We start from the raw sequence: 22,484 nt of genomic DNA, 5'->3' as shown, positions 1-22,484 counted from the left end.
CATACCATGTTGAAGTGCTTGGTGCAGAAGAGAAGGAAAATAAAGAAAAGAAATAGTGAGACAGATCGTAGTTGTATTGACAGATTAACAGATTGTAGAAATTAAATAAAAAACGCGGAAAAAAATGAATTAAAACATATACATTTACAAAAAAAAGAAGTTTTTTATTAAATAAATGGCAATAAGTTAGTATTTAACATTATACATAGTGTATTATAGGTGTACTGTTTTATAAATTTCGCACAAAATCTGAGGTGACATTGGTAAAATGGAGTTATACTCATAGTCGTCAAACTTAGGGAACCTTATTGATTAATGTGGTGAATGCAATGTACTTTGGCTTTGCTAATTTGTACAGGCACCTAACAGCAGGGTAAAATTTGTTTAGGCGTAAAATTGGGGTGCTAAATCATATAACGTCACCTTTTTTGAAAATTTGGGGTGACATGTCATCCTAGGCACCCCTAACTTTACGCCTATGCAGTTTACAAATAATTACATTCATAAAGAACTGGATTGTCGCCTAGTTTTCCAAGTTTCCAGTGCACTGCCTATTTCTACAGGTGTTGGAACTATTTTAGCACATTTAACTTTAATTCCAGCAGAACTAGCACAGCTATAATATACAGTAGATAAGGTAGAATGCCGGGGCAAAGGTACTGTGTATGAAACACGATATAAATCAACAAAAACGGGGCTTTCTGATCGTTTATTATAATCAGACTGTTTAATACAGTTTTTATTGCTCTCAGCACATAATTTGATGGGCTGGATTTTTCTGGGTGCGTTTGTGGAATAGTTTTCTGGTCTTTTTGTGGTTTTTGGGTGTGATGATTTTTGACAGAAAATTGGTGGTTTGCTGGTAAAAACTGGTGAATTTTCAGCAGATGAAAGCAGATTTTGAATGATACTGTTCGAACTGCCAGTATCACCAAAACCGCTATCACGATCACATGATGGTAGATCATATTCATGATAAATATCATGATGATGTTTTCGTGAAATGTTTGATGTGAGTGATTCACATGAGTTTTGTAGAGAAAAATCATCACTATTACGATTTTGTAATTCATGATCATATGATTTATTTTCATGAAGTTTTAAATTATCATCCTGTGATAATATTGATATCTTCTTCACTCTCACGTGATTATCTTCATAAATTTCAGGTTTTTTAACCGGTTTTGACCAGTTTCCCTCTTTAAATGACTTTGTAAGTGAACGAGATCGAGATCTGATTGATTTTAAAATAGACCTCGTCGATGTACGACCATTTCTACCACTTGGCGGCACTTCAGAGCAAGTTTTTGCATTTTTCGTTTCTTGTTCATGTATGTGCAATATTTCTGGCCCGCTAAGGGTGCGTGTGTGCCTTGGGGGCCGCCTGCGCACTCCCGTCTTGGCTTGGGTATCAGATTTTATAATATTTCTATTGGGGTGTGGGCTAGCATCTTGCTCCGGTGCGAAAACTTTGATAAGGGGTGGTTGGTGGTGGACTTAAAGGAAGAGAAAAGAGGAAAGAAGGCAAAGTTAGAAAAAAGGAATGGGAGAGAAAAACAAAAAAGAGAGAAAAAAAAGACTGATAACTAGAATATCATGCATTTTAAATCAATATTTTAATATTAAATACAAAATTAAGTTTTTATACTAAAAAATGCTATTTTAATTAATACAGTGAAGTGTAATATAACAGTGTGAATCTTTTGTTAATACTGTTAAAGTGCTTGTGTATGCATTGCAAATATATGGGTGCTTTACATACAACAACAGTGGAAATTAATATACATTACAACTACACTACAATTTCAATATATAGGAATTTTAGAAGGGAACAAATTCAATAAAATTAAAAGGAACATTTTTTAGTTTCACTGTGTAAATTTTTTGTATAATAATGTACAGGGTCCTATGTTAGTTTCAGAAATGTGTCCTGTATAGGCGCCAAACCTGGGGCGGCAGGGTGGGCAGAAAACCCCCAAGTGTTTAGCAGTTTAGAATTTTAATCTTGACCAAATATATGAAATTTAGTTTACAAAAATGTGTCTAAAAGATACCTGCCTTCCTTGCATTCAGAAAAGTTTGGTGCCTATGCATTTGTAAATTAAAAAAAGTTTGGCATTTAGGCATTTATAAAAGGCTGGGGCATATGCATTTAATAACAGTTGTTTGGTGCAGATTTTTTAAAAAGTTTGGCCTATTTTTCTCAGTATTTAAAAGATTTTGCTCTTGACTTACCAAATTTTGGGAGCGATGAAACTGGCATCTTTTTTCTTGTTGGATGAAGGGCTATTACTGGTACAGCAGCGAGCTGAGGCTCAGAGTTATTCCTGGAGTGGAGACTGCTGCTTGAGCCGTTAGAGGATGTGCGGAGCGGGAACGCTGGAAGAGTCTTGGAGGATCTTGATGGGGAGTCCGAAGGAAGAGATGCGGTTGTGTTTCTTCGTTTTTGTTGGTTGGAGGCACTCGCTGGAAATGTAATGGTTGAATAAATAGGAATAATAATAAATTACGCAGAGGAAACATAAGCCTATTTAAAATGAAAAGCATTTTTGAAGATGCAAAAAAAATATTTTTTTTGTAAGAAAATTTTTTAAACTTTTTAACATCACCAGAAATCGTTTTTGTATGAAACAGAAAAATGGTAAATATCATAAATATGAACATGTATAAACATCTAACCAGATAAAAGCAAAAACATTTTAAAACAACTGTAACTGTAACTGTTGAAGACATTGCATTAAGAACAAAAAAATCACAGAAAAAAGATTAAAAATTCAAATAATCGTAAACAAGTACTTACGTATAACAGATTCGACAGCTTTCGACATTTCCATTAATTTATCTTCATCGGAAACGACTTCTATTGACTGCATGTATTGTTTGACGCGTCGTACGTTTATCTGATCCTCGTAAAGTCTTCTTACATTGTTAAACGAAGACCTACGTCCTCTGCGGGCCAGGGTTAGGTAGATAGGGTTCTGGCTGCCTTTTTCGGACTCTCTCTGCTGCGCACTAGTGTAAAAAAGAGCGTAAAATACAAATGACATAACAAACAAAATTTTTTTTTTTTTTAAAAGATTTTTTTTTAATTTTCAATTTGACAAAATAAAATAGTTCGCTGCCTTTAACTGTTAGGTTGTAGGGTATAGAAACTAATTTCACTGCTGCGTAATATCAATAGTAATATAATAAATAAATCAGGTAATAGTCAAACCTAAATCTCATGCTCCATGGCATGCCACACTGTAGAACCTCACTCATATAGAATGTGCATACACAATGTTGGGGCAATGGACCTCACCCATATAAAATAGAAATTTATCTTTATGTGAAAATACAACTTACGCGGCACTGGGTAGAATCTGGGTACTGTCAGGTGCACAGAGACGACACACGTTCCGAACTTCTTTTCCAATCATTCGCATTTTCTCAAAGTTGATTAATCCTTCAACCTTTGTGTCGTTACCTATTGGTGGTTGTTTTTTTTGTATGAAATGGGCACTCAGTTAAAAAACTTTGGGTTAAGACCGTATATAGTGAAAAAATGAGACGAATTTAAACATGTAAATGGGTAAGAACACATGTCACTGCGGGGTTGGATGAATTTGTTAGCACATAATATCCCATATTTTCTAGTTTTTAATAATGGTTATAAAATTCTGTAAATATTCTTTGTTTACTACCAAACTGGACGATAAAAAAAACTATTTCTAAGTAATGCAAAAAAATGCATTTCCTACGTTTTCAGGAACACAATATACATGCTTAACAAATATAATGGCAATGGCTTACCGAGGTCCAAAAATGTGAGATCTTTTTTAATGACTGGTATATAAGGTATCACTGGTGGTTGAGATACCATCTCATTTAACAGGGTTCGGTATTTTGACATGTTCCGTGACGGATCCATCAAGGCTTGTAGCTCTTCAAATAAACGGTTTGATTTTGCCGGCACTTTTTCCCAAGTTTGCTTCATTCTGGATACAGCTCTGTACCCTAAACCACTGTTTTAGGAAGAATTTTGTTAAAATTCTAAAATTTTAACCAAAATTTACAAAACTTACAGAATGGTCAACAAAAAATTTACAAAATTTATAAAAACTTTAACAAAATATTTAAAAGATTTTATGAAAATCACAAACATTAAATAAAAAAATTCAAAAATGTTATAAAAATTTAAGGATTTCAATAAAAAAATCAGAATAATTCAATTAAAAAATTTACCAAGTTTCATAAAAATTATAAAGTTTTACCAAAAAAATCACACAATTTCACGAAAATTATAAAATTTCACATTACCTTATAAGAGCAAATGTTGAATTTAAATTCTTGAGTATTTTGCAGTGATGCGCAATCTTTACGAAATGTTTAATTATTTTCGAACGTTGAATTAAGTTTGGTTCATTGCATAAAGTTGTTACTACCCAGAATAACTCTCGATTCACAAGATCTGAGGAGGGCAAGATGGAAAATATAATGTAAAACAGCTTGAATGGTTGTGAATAACAAAACCAACACTTAATCAGCAAAAAATGTTAGAAATTTTCTTTTTTTTATTCAAAAAATATTAGAAAAGATAGTTTAAACTACACTTTTGCTGCCAGGCATAATTAAAGTCTTAGCCTAAAAGTGTTATGGTGCATTTATTTAACTAAAACTGCCATTTAAAAAAATGTACTTTGTTCAGGTAAAACATCACAATTTTTCTTCATAATTGTAGAAAAAAATGTCCATTACCTTCAAAAGCCTTGAACTGTGTAAGTTCTGCATCAAGGTGGAAAAGATCTTCAATAAAATCAGTAGAAGCCGTGGCTTGGAACATTTTATAATCCTTTCGTGTCAGAAATACCGCAACCTGAATAACAACAGGATTTAAACAGTAAAAAAATCAGGTCATTTTTTGACCATATAGTGCTGTGGGCCGAGATGGATACCAGCATACAGCTACCATATTAATTCCTTATTGTTTAGTAGTGTGGCCCTTGTGGGGTAAGATGGATACCGCTAGCCGTTAATATTCCATATTTTTTATTCGTGTTTTAACAACAACAATGCTGTTTTAAAGTAATTAAGGGGAAGATTACAGTTATATAATTGTGTAAATTTTTTTTGCATAAAATAACGCACATAAAGTTTAAATAACAGAATTTATATTGTAATTGTTTTTGCATATGTTTATCTGCTACTAAATTTTACCCTGGATTTTGAACAATTAACAACGCTTTTTAGAGTGTTGAGGGTACGGTTATATAATGCATTTGAGTATTAACACAAATCTTACCTCAAAGCAGTTTAGGTCTAAAAATGAGAAATTTGCTTCTTTTAAAAGATCGGGTATTTGCTCGTCTGGTAGGAGCTGTTCACTGTTCATCGTGTTTTTCAAGTAATATCTGCGAAATGGATAAGGGATTAGTAATGGGGGCATAGGCGTAGCCAGAAAAAAAAGGAGGGGGGTTAGGAGGGTTTTTTAATTAATTTTTTTTTGGTATCAAAGGGGGGGGGGGTCGCGACACCCTAAACCCCCTGGCTGCGCCACTGAATAGGGGTATAGGGGTACTAGGTCCAATGCTCGATACTGATAGGTGTTTTTGTCCTTTGGCAAGACACTCAATGTTTTTTTTCTAATCATTTGATTACTAAATTGGTTGTAGCACCCTGGGTGTTGGGGTAATGGACCAACTCTGACTTAAATCTTAGGTCCCATGGCATGCCACGCTGTAGGACCCTGATGTAGAATAGAATAAAAACTATTGGCAAATGTGTCACTGGGCAAAACACTTATTAACAACTTCAACCAAGTAGTACAAATTGCCAGCCAAACACAAAAAAAGCAAAATCTTCCAAAAAAATAAGCACCTAAAAAGTTACAAATGTGGTAACTCATATGCAGGCACACCGTATACCATAATAACTTGTCAAACTAAAATTCTTAGACCAATTTCCTAAAATGCCAATACTAAACTGTACTTCAAACAGTATACATGATTAAATAACATAAATTACAATCATAAATCAAAATTTGGGCTGAAAAATGAAATAATTTTTGAAAATAACTTTTAAGTTTTTGCATTTTTAACTTGAAAGGGAAAAATTACGAGCGTTATTTTGTAGCAATTTTTCACTGACATTTTTTTATTTAAAGAATAAATAAAAAGTTTTTTTTCTCTTACTAATAAACAAAATCTGGGGTGACATTGCTAAAATGCAGTTACACTTATAGTTGTCAAACATAGGGAACCTCATTGATTAATGTGGCGAATGCAATATACTTTAGCTCTGCCTGTTAAACATCCAAAGTTTTTGTCTGTTACGTTTCCTAGCACAAAATTCTGACTGTATTTCTTTACACAAGAATCGTTCAACTCTATGAGCACCAGATCAGAACAGATTCGCGGAATTTATTACAGTTATTATTTTTATTAATTATTGTAGAACATACCTTGAGCCTAATGGTATATCAGCCAGTTTAGAAAGTGGATCAGGTAGTTTAGATTGCTTCACAAACTTTTCCCCTTGTACTGACACCTATAGGGTGAAATGATCATAATTTAAAAGGTATATGTGTAATATTTTGAAACATTTATTAAAACATAAAATTAGAATTCATTTTTTTTGCAAAGTAACCATGTATGCTACTTTAAGAGTGGTTATTCTTATATGGCTGACAAATTAGACAACCCATTAGTGACCACTGGGTTGGAGCTATTACTGAAAAGTGTCTTGCACACGTACAGTTTCATTACAAATTTGAGTAAAAAGTCAAATTAAAACAGCTAGTGCGATGGCCCAGTTAGTTAGCAGGCCTTGATATAACCTATAGACTACAGGTTCAAGCCCCTTCGCTGCTACCATTGAATTTAATTCCTAAACCAAAAAACAACAATTATACGCCCACAATAGTGGCAGAGTAAAGCCTTGAACCTATAACCTCTTGCCCAGAGGCAAGCGCTAACCACTCTGCGTAGCGCAAAATCTAGTATTAGTAAAACTTTTAAATAAAAAAAAGTCATAATTATTTTTGCCCCAACATACCCTGTATAAAGCATAGTCTTTAAGATCTTCTGTTATGCCAAACTCTTTGCAAGCCGATTGGACAGCATCACCTGCTGTTGTGTCACGATTTACGAACAAGAATTTATGCGTTTGATCAGCTTTGTAGACTTTGATTACATCTTCTGGGACTTCTGCTATGCGTGGAAATAAAAGTTCATATGGTTATTTATAGTCATATATTGAAATTACAGTAGTTTTTTTCATATATATGTTGTTATAGTCTGATATTTTTAGTTTATTTTTTATAAAAAAGTATTGTTACAGTTAGTAATATAGGGTAGGATTTGTGTACTATAATTTATGTGTGTGTATATATATATATATAAAATGGCACCAATATATATACTATTATACTTGGTTTTATTGTTAAAAATATAGTTGGTATAATATAGAACTTTACAATTAGTTAAAAAAGGGGTCACTTATATTACTTTAGTTCATAATTATGTACTGACAGTTCAATGCTATTTCTGTTTATGAAATTCTAACTGTGTCAGGGACAAAAATGAGAATGCTTTTGTGGAAAATACATACATATACTTACAAAAAGGCAATAAAACTTAACTGGCTTTGAGTATAAGACTACATACACTTGGACTCTCTAAAAATGGGACCAATAAGCTTACATCCCAGGTCTCAGGTGTGCCTCACTGAAGACCTCACCCTCATAGAATAGAATAGACTGGGACCAATAAGCCTACATCCCAGGTCTCAGGTGTGCCTCACTAAAGACCTCACCCTCATAGAATAGAATAGACTGGGACCAATAAGCTCACACCCCAGGTCTCAGGTGTGCCTCACTGAAGACTTCACCCTCATAGAATAGAATAGACTGGGACCAATAAGCCTACATCCCAGGTCTCAGGTGTGCCTCACTAAAGACCTTACCCATACCAAATAAAACTGTCAAAAGCCCCAAAATATCCTTAATACAAAAACCTTAACCCAACCTAAAATTATGACCCAGGTTTTTACCTGCTAAAGTTAAAAGCTCTGTAAACCCTGCAGGATCCAGTAAGTCAGGATTACTCAAACTAATGGCAGCAGTTTGTTTAAAAGACCTCAATCCATCAATGGTATTAGAAGAACCAGGGACCATTCTTTTTTGCTCGGAAGATTCGGTCAAAAAACCATCATCCATTGTAACTCTAGAGTCTCCTCCACTGTTTGTTTGTGTTTTTGTGTTGTTTTTTTTGTAGTGTTGTAATGATTATTTTGTAGTTTTTTTGTTTGTGTAATTTTTTAGCGCAAAATTTTTTTTAATTTTTATTTTTTTATTGCAAATTTTTTTTGTTATGAATGAGTTGTGGGAATGAAATGGATGTTTGAATGTGTGTGAGGATAATTACCATGCCGATGTGTGAATGTTTGTGTGGGGAGAAACATGCGCAAAGTTAGAATGTGCACCACACCACAATGCTAGCAGTGTTGACCAGTGAAAAACATAAATCAGTTTTCCAACGGTCAACACTGAAAATTTACTAAATTTTCAGTAATGTGCAAGATAACTTTCAAAGTGTTTTATTGCGCAACACTAAAATTTACTAAATGTTTGGTGATTCGCAAAAAAATTTTTAAGTTTTCGTTGCACAACACTGATAGTTAAACAAGCTATAGTTAATTTAAATGCAGTTATTAAAATTTCAGTATTAGTATAAAATGCATACAATATTTAAATATTACAAATTAATTATAAAGTTTATACTGTTAAATTTATGCAAAAAAAATTGTAAAAAAAAGGCATTTTAACGATATATATACTCATAGAAAAAAGTCATTTTAACATTTACATAAATAAAACATGCTATATACAGAATATATACAAATATACATCATGCTTAATCAAGTAAGCTACATACATGCATAGTTACAAGCAATTTAGTACGACATGCATTATTGATGTAATATGATTAATGCAAACTCATTTTATTGCACTACAAATGCTAACCACCATGCAAATTAAACTAATAACAAAATAAAGGTTGAAAATTTGGACATTAGACAGATTAAGTTAAGCTTTTGTTTGTAGTTCAAAAAAAAACACATAATTTTCTAATCTTTAAATCTTAAATTTTTATAAACAAATTTATTATTTTAAGGTAGAAATATCAAAAATATAGACTTAAGATGTGATTAGGGGCTTAAAATCTGAATGTGGCTTAAGTTATTGGTGATTAATGCATTAAAAAGCGAGAAAAACACCCAATTTCAAGTTAGTACATGCAATTCAAATCATGTTTTGTGTATTCGAATGTGAAAATAAAGTAAATAAACTGAAGTCTGATTTTGAGAAATTGTATCATTTTCAAATGACAATTGCAACGAAGAACGCTCAGATTTTTTCATTTTTTTGTAGAAAATAACGTTTTTTTTCAACCAAACTAAGATTTAACTGAGGATTGATGGACTTACTGCCGGTTCACGTAGTCGGTAAAATTATTTTCTTTTTTGAACATTCTTTTTAATTTACTCGTGGCCCTGCCGAGAGTTCCACCTAAAAGTTGCATGTTCTAATAGAAATCTTATACAATGGCAAATTTTTGAATGAAACCCTTTTTTCTCTTATACAATAAGACGGACATTTTTTTCCAAATATTGTATTTTTTCCTATTTTTTTAAACAATACATTTATTTCTCCTATTATTAAGTAGGACAGAATGACTAACAAACAACCGAAACCTTGCAAACTGGACCAAAACATAAATATTTTTTACAAAACGTCAAAAAAACAACGCTCTGATCTAAATATGATTCACAATGTGATGTAAATGTGTAACAAACGTGTGAAAAACTACGACAAACATGCTCTAAACGTGTTGTAACTCACTCAAATGAAGGCATCTTGGGCAAAACGTTAAATTTTGCCATTAAACGTTTCGTTTTGCCGCCTAAAGAATTGCCTACAATATGTTTTTGTTAGTGTCTATTACTTATAAAGACAGAATACATCGTATTTGGCAAAGTATTCTGCTACACTAATACAAAAAGCTGCTAAATTCTGCTAGAACGTTAAGTTGGCACCTATATATGTATAAGTAATATACTAACTCAGTAACACTATATTTTGCTAAAAGCTTCTTAATGGCATTTTATGCCCAAAAACAGCAACCTTCTAAAGCTTGTATAAAATGTGTATTTGTTTTCTATATTTTTTATAGATTTTGGACAGGCAGTTCCAAGACCTATTATAATTATGAATTACACACCATTTTTGCAGGTGTATTAAGTAGTAAAGCCAGTTTAACCTTTTTGTGACAAACTGCATATATGTATATATGTATATATACATATATATGGGTAAGGCCCTACAGCAAGGCAAGCCATGGGACCTGGGATATAGGCTAAAGTTTACCCATTACCCAAACACTAAAATTAATATATATATATATATATACATGGATTTGCTACAAAATAGATTACATTACAATAACATCTACTGGCTTCACTACTATTTAATTGAATGCTGTGGCGCAGCCAAAGGGTTTTAGGGGTTGTGACCCCCCACTTTAAATAAAACTAAAAAGTATCTTTAAAAAAATTTTTTTTACTCCCTTATTTTTTTCTGGCTGTGCCACCGGTTTAATGTGTTATATACTCCTATATCTAATGCAAAATGCCATTCTACATTGGTTTAAAAGTAGTTTTCCCACTACCAGTCACCACTAAGAGCTGCGCTATAAACTCACACGCGAAAATACCGAATATGTAGACTTGAGGGGAAGCTTTGGATTTTTTCAATCAGACTCAATTTTCGAGATTTACGAAACTTAGGCAGTAACTCAACTGTGGATTTTTATATACTTATATATGTAACAATCGCCATTATTGTTAAACAATTCAAAAACACCCATACAGTTATAAACGTGGTAACTTGTACAAGGTGTATAAAACAGAACACCCGCGTTATAACAAATCTTGTTTTCCGGCCACGCAAAAATAAATAAGTTACATTAATTCATTCAACTTGTATGTTCATATATATATAATCAAAGGAATTTTGTACCTTGCATAGCCTTAACCATAAAAAATGCTAATTTTCTGCCAGATTTACTACCTTTCCTAATATTTTATCATAAAATACCTAATTTTAAGCACAATTTTCTACATTTTGAAGATAAAATAGTATAATTTTAATGTTTTAACCAAAATTTCGTACCTTTTTTGTGTTTTTGGTCAAAAGCATCTGTTTCACTCATCATAGTGAGAGACATTCGACCTCCACGCTGCCCGGGAGGGAAAAAGATGTTTTTTTCATCCGTTTTGTGCTTTTTCTTCTTTTGAGGATTACTCAGTTCTGAGACCATCTCTTTGAAAGCTAGATGAAAAAAACGTCAATATAGAGATTGTTTTTTATATAGTAGGGTAGGGGAAGATAGGACACCTTTTTCACATAGTATTTAAATATCCTGATCGGATTTTAAAAAATTTACAAAGGTCTATGGGAGTCGTGAGGATACAGTTTTACAATTCTTCCCAACAGTAACAACAAAATGACTAAAACAGACACTGATAAGGATTATTTAAATTGTACAGTTATTTTATGCATAATAGTAAGACTCTGCTTATAATAATCAACTCTGGTTTAAAAGTTCCAATGAACAACTTACCAAATAAACTTGTTTTCAAAGTAAGGCGTAATTCTGTGTTTTTCTTCAAAATCGCTGTAGCTTTTTCTAGAGTTAGTTTTTCAAAGTTTTGACCGTTTACTTCAAGCAGTAAGTCACCTGTGCAGAATTTAAAAGTATAACTAAAACTTTAACTAACAACTTTTTATTTACCAAGGTTTTTACAATTTTGGGAAAATTTTTCACTTATTCTAAAGGTTTTGCATATTTTTTTCGCACTGAAAATGTGCATAGTGTTAAGGTTTTACCAATATTTAATGAAAAAAATCATTTGTGAATGTTTTAAAAATTTAGATAAATTTTACACTCATCCCATGCTTACATTTTAAATGCATTTTAATATAAAAAATACGTTTTAATTTTTTTCATAAAAAAAGTTAAAAAATATATATTTTGGTTTCTATGATACTGACCTCGTTTGACCCCTTTAGTTTCACCCTCCGAACCTTCTAGAACAGATGAAATGTAGATAGGAAAGTTTTTCTCAGACCCCCCAAGAATTTGGAAGCAAAGCTCTGCCTCGCTGGAAGGACGAGTCTGGTGAAAAAAGATATTTGTCAAAAAGATGTGTCCAATTAACTTACTTTTTTATAGATTTTTAATCTATTTTATTAAGACCAGGTCTTACAGAACGAAAAAACTTACAATTTTAAAAGTACATTTGTGTATATTAACAAAAATAAATAAATTGACAAAAAACTTGCAATTTTGAAAGTACAACTGTAAATAATAACAAAATTAAATAAAATTGACAAAAACTTACAATTGTAACGGTTCTGGCTTGGGCTTTAGCTGTACAAGCAATGTTAAAGAGCTTAGTTTGTCCATGCAAGTTTGCTTGGTGTAATTTCTCCTCAAATTTCTCCAGAACATTCATCATACGCCAGTCACATTCAAAGTCATTGAAATGATTGTTTATCCAGAGAAGTATAACGCGGATAACCTGGTAAATAGGGGGTTTTAGGGGTAAATAGGGGGTTTTAGGGGTAAATAGGTGGTTGTAGGAGTCAATAAATAGGTATTGGATTAAGATAAATATGAGTTTGGGTATAAACTGTTAAGGGTTAGATTATACAGCTGGACTGTTGGATTTACATAAGGAACTTATGCGGATTTTTATAATTTATAAATAATCAGTGTCGAGTTATAACATGGGTGTCTTCTTATACACCAGACACACAGGGTGTATTCATACACCTCACGCTTACTGTCAAGTTATAACATAGGCGTCTTCTTATACACCAGACACACATTGTGTATTCATACACATCATGCTCACTGTCAAGTTATAACATGGGTGTCTTAAGCACCCTTCATTTATGCCTATAATTCAAAATATAAAAGAAGAAAAAACTTACTTTATCTCGAAACATAACGCTGTCAAACCACTCGAGTAATTTGTTTGATATTTTCAGCGGGTCGTTGTTAAAAGCACGGTACGTTAGAAGAAAATCTTCTGTATATGTTGTGTCTATGGAATTCTCTTCGAGCAGGTGATGCATTAAACTGTCGGCATTGCCCTGTTGGCATTTGTGTTTATTGTTAAAATACTGTAGTATATTTGCTACTTAATGTGTTATATAAATTTGCTAGTTATTTTGTTACATAGGGGCAGTGGCGCAGCCAGGGGGAGGGGGGTTAGGGTGTCGCAAACCCCCCTTTTTTAAAACCCCGAAAAAATTAATTAAAAAAAAAATTTAAAAAAAGATGAAAATTTTTTGATTAAAACCCCCCTTAATTTATTCTCTGGCTGCGCCACTGTATAGGGGTATAGTAGGTTTGGTTACGTAGTAATTAATTATTATACTCGTTATATATATTAATATAACTAATGTTATTTTGTGATACTGGGTCCTAGGGTATATATAGTCAAATTTAATTGGGTATAAGTAGTTTATTGGGGGGGTAACAGTGTTAAAATAACCGATAACATAGGGAACCTCATTGATTAATGTGGTGAATGCAATATACTTTGGCTCTGCTTGTTTTTATAGACATTTAGCAAAGTAAAAAGCTGTTTTATATTTGAAATTGAGGCGCAAAGGAAATGATGTCACTTAAAATTTTGGCTTAATACCCAAATTTTAAAAGATTTAAAAATTGGGTATTAAACCACAAACACAGAGCCAGATAAAACACAAACACTAACCCAGAATAAACAGAACACATTGGAAAAATATATACCATCATATATTATCACAAAAAATCCCCCAATGTTTTGCCAATGGCATACAAGTACAACACAAACACCTGGCCCAATAAACCACAAACACCCAACCAGATAAAACACAAACACATACCCTAATAACAATGTTTCCAATCTTCGTTCCGCCTTCAAATTCTCGCTTCTCTTTCACCATAACAAGATCTCCAGCTTCATTATAAACATTCTGTATATTTTCTTGACCTTGATGGAGAACTTGGCAATACTCAGGCTGGGCTATGCACAGGAACTGAAACCAGAAAATAATTTGAATATTAGGAAAACAATTGACTGCTTTAGGTGTATTTTACTATTTTTAGCAAAAAAAATGACGTGTTTTTAGATTTTTTATTAGGTTTTAATACACCTTTTTCTGGCTATGCACAGGAACTAAAACAAAAACATAATTAATATATCAGAAACTTATTTTAGGGTCTTTTAAAAAGTATGTTTTACTATTTCTACCAGAAAATGATTACATTTTCAATTTGTTATATGCAATTTTAAACCTATTTTTAGAAATTTTGCAAGTTTTAATACATTTTTTCAGGCTATACACAAAAACTGAAACCAGAACATAATTTGAATATAGAGAAAAATGACTGGTTTAGGTGTATTTTGGTATTTGTAGAAAAAAAAATGGTACTGTTCTTGTGGCCATGCAGAGGAACTGGAACTATAACATAATTTGAATATAAGGAATTTTTTTAGGACTTTTTTAAAGGTACTTAATCTATTTCTGCCATATTTTCAAGTAAAAACGATGCCTTTTTAGATTTAAGTTCTTCATATAATTTTTAATTATTTAAGTTATTAATAATTTTGCAAGCTTTTATACATTTTTTAAATTAATGCATATTAGATATTGCCATTGATTATTTGCCTGTAAATTTTTAGATAAAATCCATCAATTTTCAAAAAAACGGGTTGTTTTTTTTACAAAAAATAAAACGTTCTGCTAAATTTGAAAATTTCCGAAAAAACTTGTGTTATTTTTGGCAGAATGTAAAAAATGAAAGTGTTAAGTACACAGACTTATTAAGAACTGTTGTATCCTACTAAAGGTATACAGACACATGATACACTATGCAACACACACACAACTAAAATATGTGGCATTACCAGTCAGGCTGAAATTTTTGTAACGTAAGTCACTCATAATCCTACTTAAACCAACCTAACTTACTTAACTTAAACTTGAACTTTACAAAAGTGTTGCCATGGAATTTTTACAGTGTTGCCATTTTAAAAACAACAAATTTTGTTCAACTTTCTATACCAGAAGGAATTTTTTTTATTATTATAAAAAATCATGACAATTTGGAAACAAAACATTTTTGTATAAAACTGTGTGTCTAACTATCACTGCCTTTCAAGCATTTATATAAGTTTTGTGCCCATAAAGGCAGACGGTATAACAATATGAATACATTAATAAATGTAACTTGCTGTATTCTCACAGGGCCAAAAAACGACAGTTGTTATAACACCGTGTTCTGTTTCATACACCTCGTGCCCGCTTACGAGTTACCACGTATGTAACTTTGTGGGTGATTGTTTTTTTCTCTATGCCTGACAATTTGGACAACCCATAAGTGACCACTGGGTTGGACTAATTGTACACATAATATCCATTAAAGAGTTGTTACATTATGAATTATACCATACCTGACAATCGTCACACATTGTGTACATAACTCCATTATGCTGCTGAGGTTGGAGAGTGGGTTGTACACCAAAACTATCCCCCATACTCAAACATACGTCTTCTTCTGTCCCATCTTTACGGACTTGTACATTCCCGTTGATTATAACTGACCAGGAGTCAAGCTGTATGGGAAATTAAATCTTATGTTTTGTTTTGTATTGGCATCTTTTTGTTTGGGTTATAGCTTTTGAAAAGCAATCGTAATATTTTGAAAAACTGGAATTAATTAAACAAAGTAAAAAAGAAAATAATGTCATTTTTCATATAACAATATATAAAATAAAGTATAAAAATGTCTAAAAACAATGAAAAAAACATTCTATTAACAAAAAACAGAATTTTTACAGTTTACTTTTTAAATAGATAAAACATATAAACAGATTTACCTCAAAAGAGTAATTTTCTACCCTTTAAAAAACTACATCAAAAAAGGGTTTTAATGTTTCTACCAAAATGGATTAAAAAAAACATAAATTGCATGAACTATATCCCATACCAATTCGTTATCCTTAAGCACAACAGTGCCAGCTTTTTCCACCCATGCAAAAACCATCACTTTACATAAAGCTCTTCGTATGGGTTCCGTTAAATTTGAAAACGCTTGCAAGCTTTTTGTGAATTCAAGAAGAATTTCTGTAAAATATTTTTTATATAATGAATTTAACTAGCTTTATCCTCGCAAGCACAGTTGTTATAACACAGGTGTTTCATACACCTCATGCCCGGTTACAAGTTACCACCTATGTAACTTTGTGGTTGATTTACTTTTTTGCTACAAGGCTGATAATTTAGACAACCCATAAGAACCACTGCGTTGGAGCAATTTTTGTAAGTGTCTTTCCAAGAACACATTCGCCCACAATGGTAGCAGCATTGAGCCTTAAACCCCTGTGTTGTCGTTGGAGTCCGAGATGTAGCGGCATTGGTCGCATAAAAACTTAAACGCGCTTCCCGGGTGTTGGGGTAACAGGCCAAATCTGGCCTAAATCCCAGGTCCTTGACAAGGACCTCACACTCAAAGAATAGAATAGACTAATAGAGCCTTGAACCCATAACCTCTTAGTTGGAGACAAGGTCTAACCACTCCACCATGATGTTAAACAATATAAACAATAAACAACCTATACCTAAATCATCTCCGTTTCTATCCGAAATATCTTTCTTTAAAACATCGATAACAAGATCTTTGATGATGATGGAAGAAGAAGAATGAAGTGAAATGGAATCTTCCTCTTCCAGATCCTGCTCTGAGTAATCATCCATCTCTTCCTGGAAGATCAAAGAAAATTAAGGGTGACTTTAGGAGTAAATTTAGGGGTGTCTGCAGTGACGTGTAGTCCCAAATTTTAGAAGAAAAAATATTGAGGACAGTTGTTTTAACATTTTAAACCTTGAATTGGTTCCAAGTAGTTTTTTAACAAGTAGTTTACAAAATGCCGACAAAACAATGACCTTGAATTGGTTGCACCACTTTTCACAGGTGTTTAACCAGCTGTATTTAAGTGACAGTATTATGATATCCTTACAGAAACATTAGTGGACCCTAAATTCATACAAAAAACTTACTGTGTCTTTTGAGAACTGAGATACATTGTCCCCCCCAACCATTATTTGACCATTGGATGACTTATGCATACTGTTGCTTCTAGACTGGTGTAAGGGTGAACTCTGTTAAAAAAACAACAAATAAAATATTGGAAATTTTGGAACCACTGGGTCATGGGGGTTGTAGCTTTACCTCTGCTGAAGATGTGTCAACTTCGGCGACGCTGTCAAGTGCACCTCGTGGCGAATGATGTCCGGTGTCATGTCGTAGCATGGCATGAGGTCGAGAGGGCATTCCACTGCTGTGTATTGCCATGTCGGGGTAATCAATCTGAAAAAAAAATTGATTATCTTTTAGATTTTTATAATAGTTTAGGCAAAGAAATATTTTTAAATACGAAAGGAACGTTTTAAATTTTAAATGCAAAAAAAATGGAATAGTGAAACCATCGTAAATATATGTATAAAAATATCAAATGAAACAGCAAAGGTTAAAATTTTTCTAAAAACTAAATGCAAAAATATAGCAAAAACATCATAAAATGTGAAAATATATATATAAAAACAACTATAACAGCTCAGTTTTAATATTTTTAAAAAACTAAATGCAAAAATTGCAAAAACATCATAAAATGTATAAAATAACAAACAAAACAGCAAGAGTTTTAATATTTTTCCCTCATAAAGCATGGTATCAGGTTATGATCAGATAAGAAATGAGTGGTGTGTTATATACATCCCCAGGCTTATAACTTCTAATGATCGAAAAGATAAAATACCAGAGGTCTAACTTGTGTCTTAACATATCCGGTATATGTACTAATATTTGGATACTGCTATTAAGTACATAGTGTTACATGTTATAAAGTTGTGCATATAGTTGATACATTGATATTTACACTGTTGGCTATACTCTATTAGTATAGTTAAAACAATTGCACTTTTTTCTCACTGACAAAAAAATGTTTCAAAATTACTGTACAAAAAATGTACGAAGCTTTTAATGTTGTAATTTTAAAAGATTAAAAAAGCATGTTTATATGCAAGAATAAGCTAACACAGTAATTTTTATATGATATTTTTACACAGTTACTGAAACTACAAAACGAATAGTGCAAAAAAATACAACTTTAAATAAGTTTTTTTTTGTTTTTACGTTTATTTGAACTATGTGAATTATCAAAACAGTTAAATTAATACTTACTGCGATCATTTCAGAAGATTCCAGAACCAAACATTGGCAACCTCTTCGTTTTGTACCAGGTATTTGTTTACCAAAGCTGTGAAAGGAAAGACAGAAATTGATAGATGATGTTTACATAACTATATAGTATGTTATGACAGTTATCACACTACAATAAACCTGCTGTTATGTATCTATGCCTGTGAACCTGACTGTTTTGTAACACATTTGAAATTCTTTCTACTCTAAACACGATACTGTACAGAAAATTGCAATTTTAACACTTTCTAGAAATTTAAATTGAAAATGTACAAAAAGTATTATTGCAAAACTTTCTAAGCACTTTTTAACACAAAACTTATGAACTTTGCAATTTCAAAAAATTCTATGCAACTATACAAACAAAATGTAAAAACAATATAACTGAAACACTTTTTAAGGGACTTTTAACAGAAAAGGTGCAGAAAAGTACAAATTCAACATTTTCTAAGCAACATTTTTTCTCTTAAATACATCAAATTTAGATTGTAACAAAGCTTTTACTTATAAGCTTGCAGTCAAAATATAAGAAAAAAACAACCAAATTACACTGTCTAATACATCATCAAAATACAAAACATACCCCTACGGTGACTAACAACTGTGTTAAATGGGTTGTAGCTTGTATTAAATCATAACATAATACAATTTGTATTTTTTATGAAGCTTAGTCATATTTCCTGTTATGAGATTTTATCTAGCAGATTGTTTTATGCAGCAAATAGTTTAAAATGGGACACTACTACTGAATTATATCATACTACAAGTTATGTTCCTATTTGTATGAGAATTTACATGAAAAATATGATTTTAAAGTGTTGTTTTGCATTACGAATTTACACTGGTTTTTAACCCTACAAAAAACATAGTATATACATGTTATTTGCTATACACTAAAACTGACATGCATTGGTTAGTACATAGAGACTTAATTGCTTTAAACCATTCTACCACTTTCTAACAGTAGTTTTGAGTGTAATTCAATACATTTCGCTGACCTACTAAAATGCACAAAAGTTTTTAACTACTAAAGTATTTTAGTAAATGTAACTCAATAAAAACAATGTTTTATGACATTTTTTACTCAATAATTTAACAATCAAGTGTAGCAAAAAATACTTGAAAAACTTAATATAGTAGGGTCGGGGAGACGGGACTCTTTTAACACAGAATATCCAAATATCCTCATCCTGATCCTGTTTTAAACAATTACCAACGGTCTATGGGAGTCGTGAGGATACGGTTTTATCATTCTTTGAGTATTATGTGTTTACTACCAAATTGAACGAAAAAAGATAAAATGAAAAAGTGTTTTTCCCCACCCTACCATACAAGTTCAATTTCAACACATAATACCGACTTTTCTATTGAAAAATTGTAATAAACGTAAAGCAAAACAAACTACATTGAAAAGGCCTATCTAATTTTGGATACGAAGCTTAATAGAGAGTAGGGAATGAGTTAACCTTTACAGCGAGATGAAAGGCGTGCGAGGTGTCCCTTAAGAATTAAACAAACAAACGTTGAATCGCTGAGTATTAAAGCACTGCCTATGACGTGTAACGTGGCGAATATTAAACGCAATTGATAACGCATCAAGGGCCTACTGTTATGTATTTTACTATAGGTATATTGTAGTTATAGGACTGTGGGGTAAGATGAATACCGTTAGCAACTATACTACATACTTCCTGGTCGTGTTTTAACAACTAACAACGCTATTTTAGAGTGTCGGGGCTACGGTATTTATATTATTCTGTAAATAGTCTTGTTAACTGCTAAATCGGTCAAAAAAGGAAAAAATATGTCCCATCTTACCCCACCCTACTATATTTATACATTTATATGTCTGCAAAAAGGATTCACGCAATACATGAAATGCACTGGTTTAGAATACACAACATTAAAAAAATGCGCGCTAAAAAATACGGCTGTGTTTTGGTACTTATGTAGCATTGAATTTGCCCGTAAACTAGCTCACACCTAGAATACGTGAGCACTCAAGCATGAAGCGGACCACGGCACGAAAGAACAGGCGCTGGAAACTATACGCGATGGTTGCGGACGAGTGCAAACGAAAACGCGACAAAAATCGGCCTACTTAGCGTATCTGTACTATACTGAAGTGTTAACACACAAAATGGTCTGATACTGTCAGTAAAATACTTAGCAGAAGTTTTTAAAATGGTAATAAATACATATAAATGCTATGTTATTAAATAAATGCACTAATAGTGTCAGTTTTAGGCACTTGATTGTCAGAAATTATAACAATTCGCATTAAACACAAATAACTGCTCTGCTAAATGCTATATTATCAAAAAAAGTACTGTTTTTTTTATCAATTTAAGACTCTTAAATTATCAGAAATCTTATTATTCCGTGTTAAATACTATTACTATACATATACCTGTTTCTGCTACAATCTATGTACCATACAAAATTGATTTTTTCAGTTTCATCCTTTAAGGCACTTATATTAGCATAAATTTTAACAAATAATTGCTCTGTCTAATACTATGAATCATAACTAAAACTTATGATGCAATATACTGCCTACACTGACACAGGAACGAAAGTAAATTTCCACCACGCAACTGAAAAGCTAACCCACGCAAAATGGTTATGCTACAAAAAACATAAACTTTGACCGTATCAGATAAACAAGTTACTTGGACTAAATGTAAGAAGTTAATTTCCGCTTCAGGGTTAAAAGGTTGCCATTACAAATACACATACAAACGTAATACATAACAACACGCGAGTAAATTAGTGATTAACCAATTGGCTATAAGCCAGGACCTGTCTTAAAGTAATACGGTATGTTAAAACGACTGAAATACATGTTTATAGGCGGACGTGTACCTATATGCAGATGTTTTAATACCAGAATGTAAATATACGTCAGGCAGGAGGTTTACTACAATATAAAAAGTTACGATTTTGTTCACAAAATAATCTGTAAGGTACTACGTGTTTATCTCAATGAAAAAGCTATATATATATAAGTATATAGTTAGAAACATCAATTAATTTTTTTTGTGCAAAAAGTTTACAATTACGTTCACAAAACTCAAATTTATAAGTTACCTTTTCAATCTAGTATAATGAAACGCTACATATATACATATATAAGTACCAAAATCTATTCTCAATCTTTACAATTACACAAATTAAATACCTGACTGATATAATTGGCTACGATGACAGACTAACCGTAACGGCACGTAGTAGTTACGCCAGTCTAAAATTAATTGCTATCTCCGTACGGCTGAATGTGTTTTCGAGCATTGTACGATGCAAGGTAGTTATTACGAAGCACCAGACAACGAAGAAATACTACTAGAAAACGTCTCTTTCGTATACTTGTTTATCTCTGCTTTTTAAGTGCGCACTTGAGCTAATTTTTCGACAAAAAAAAAACAGATTAATTTTGCAACAAAGTGTATTAAACCTGTTTTAATCTGTTGAAGCGTGACTATATCTGCAATAAGCCTTTGAATTATAATACATCGTCAATAAGTCAAAGTGTAACATACGCGACAAAAATCAGACTGACTAGGAACGAGTAAAACAAATTACATAACAGTCTTACTAATTTGTCTCAGCAGAATACGGTTTTCTTTATATACAAAACGTTACGCCAGAAAAATGTCCCAAAATATCTCGCTGCCTGGGCCTTGGATTTTCTGTTATCTATATTTCTAATAAATCTTTTGAAACCAGTTTTCCTGTTCCGATTAGAGCTAGTTTTAAGACAGCGCGCTTTGATGCCTTCTGCTTAGTAATGTCTCACGGTACAATAAAGTCAGCTACTATCTAGCTATTCTCTGCTTCGTGACGCAGCGCCTATTAGTCACCGTGTATCAACTGTACGATAATGCGGACAGGCAAGCACGCTGACAGGCGTAATCTACATGTTTACATTCCTATGCTCATCTATGCTTGCTGGACACGAAAATCCGTCAAAAAAAATGCAGAAAAATTCGTAAGAAAGAGAGACGACTTTTGCGCTCGATTTTCACAGGTATTGGTGTTGTGACAGCGCCGATCGCCGCCGGCGTGTTTTCGATCGTTGTGACAGCTAAGTCGGCGACGCGTAACGGCCACGGGTGTACGACGACAAAA

General features: G+C 32.4%; 1 protein-coding gene across 5 annotated transcripts in view; it reads right to left on the bottom strand.

Annotated features, from left to right (window-relative positions):
* Window positions 1-22,484, bottom strand: part of LOC149734830 (rap guanine nucleotide exchange factor 6-like) — a 44,377-nt gene that overhangs the window by 6,622 nt on the left and 15,271 nt on the right. The window contains exons 4-26 of one of the 5 annotated variants that reach the window (XM_089880331.1): window positions 18,339-18,414; window positions 17,328-17,465; window positions 17,156-17,257; window positions 16,717-16,858; window positions 16,086-16,222; window positions 15,550-15,711; window positions 13,979-14,131; window positions 13,037-13,198; window positions 12,442-12,621; window positions 12,092-12,215; window positions 11,661-11,777; window positions 11,210-11,368; window positions 9,466-9,547; window positions 8,029-8,216; window positions 7,033-7,187; window positions 6,440-6,525; window positions 5,282-5,390; window positions 4,738-4,855; window positions 4,300-4,450; window positions 3,793-4,004; window positions 3,346-3,466; window positions 2,801-3,012; window positions 2,236-2,466 (exon numbers count right to left, since the gene is read on the bottom strand). In XM_089880331.1, the coding sequence (XP_089736457.1) occupies window positions 2,236-2,466; window positions 2,801-3,012; window positions 3,346-3,466; window positions 3,793-4,004; window positions 4,300-4,450; window positions 4,738-4,855; window positions 5,282-5,390; window positions 6,440-6,525; window positions 7,033-7,187; window positions 8,029-8,216; window positions 9,466-9,547; window positions 11,210-11,368; window positions 11,661-11,777; window positions 12,092-12,215; window positions 12,442-12,621; window positions 13,037-13,198; window positions 13,979-14,131; window positions 15,550-15,711; window positions 16,086-16,222; window positions 16,717-16,858; window positions 17,156-17,257; window positions 17,328-17,465; window positions 18,339-18,414 (3,317 nt within the window). Of the gene's footprint in view, window positions 1-2,235; window positions 2,467-2,800; window positions 3,013-3,345; window positions 3,467-3,792; window positions 4,005-4,299; window positions 4,451-4,737; window positions 4,856-5,281; window positions 5,391-6,439; window positions 6,526-7,032; window positions 7,188-8,028; window positions 8,217-9,465; window positions 9,548-9,880; window positions 9,954-11,209; window positions 11,369-11,660; window positions 11,778-12,091; window positions 12,216-12,441; window positions 12,622-13,036; window positions 13,199-13,978; window positions 14,132-15,549; window positions 15,712-16,085; window positions 16,223-16,716; window positions 16,859-17,155; window positions 17,258-17,327; window positions 17,466-18,338; window positions 18,415-22,484 lie in introns of all 5 variants that reach the window. The other 4 variants (XM_089880333.1, XM_089880332.1, XM_089880334.1 and 1 more) reach the window with 4 other exon arrangements.

Source organism: Ciona robusta, chromosome 6 (genome assembly GCF_009617815.1).
Source record: "Ciona robusta chromosome 6, ASM961781v2".
NCBI lineage: Eukaryota > Metazoa > Chordata > Ascidiacea > Phlebobranchia > Cionidae > Ciona > Ciona robusta.
The sequence above is the reverse complement of the archived record's forward strand: the minus strand, read 5'-3'. Positions and strand labels throughout refer to the sequence as shown.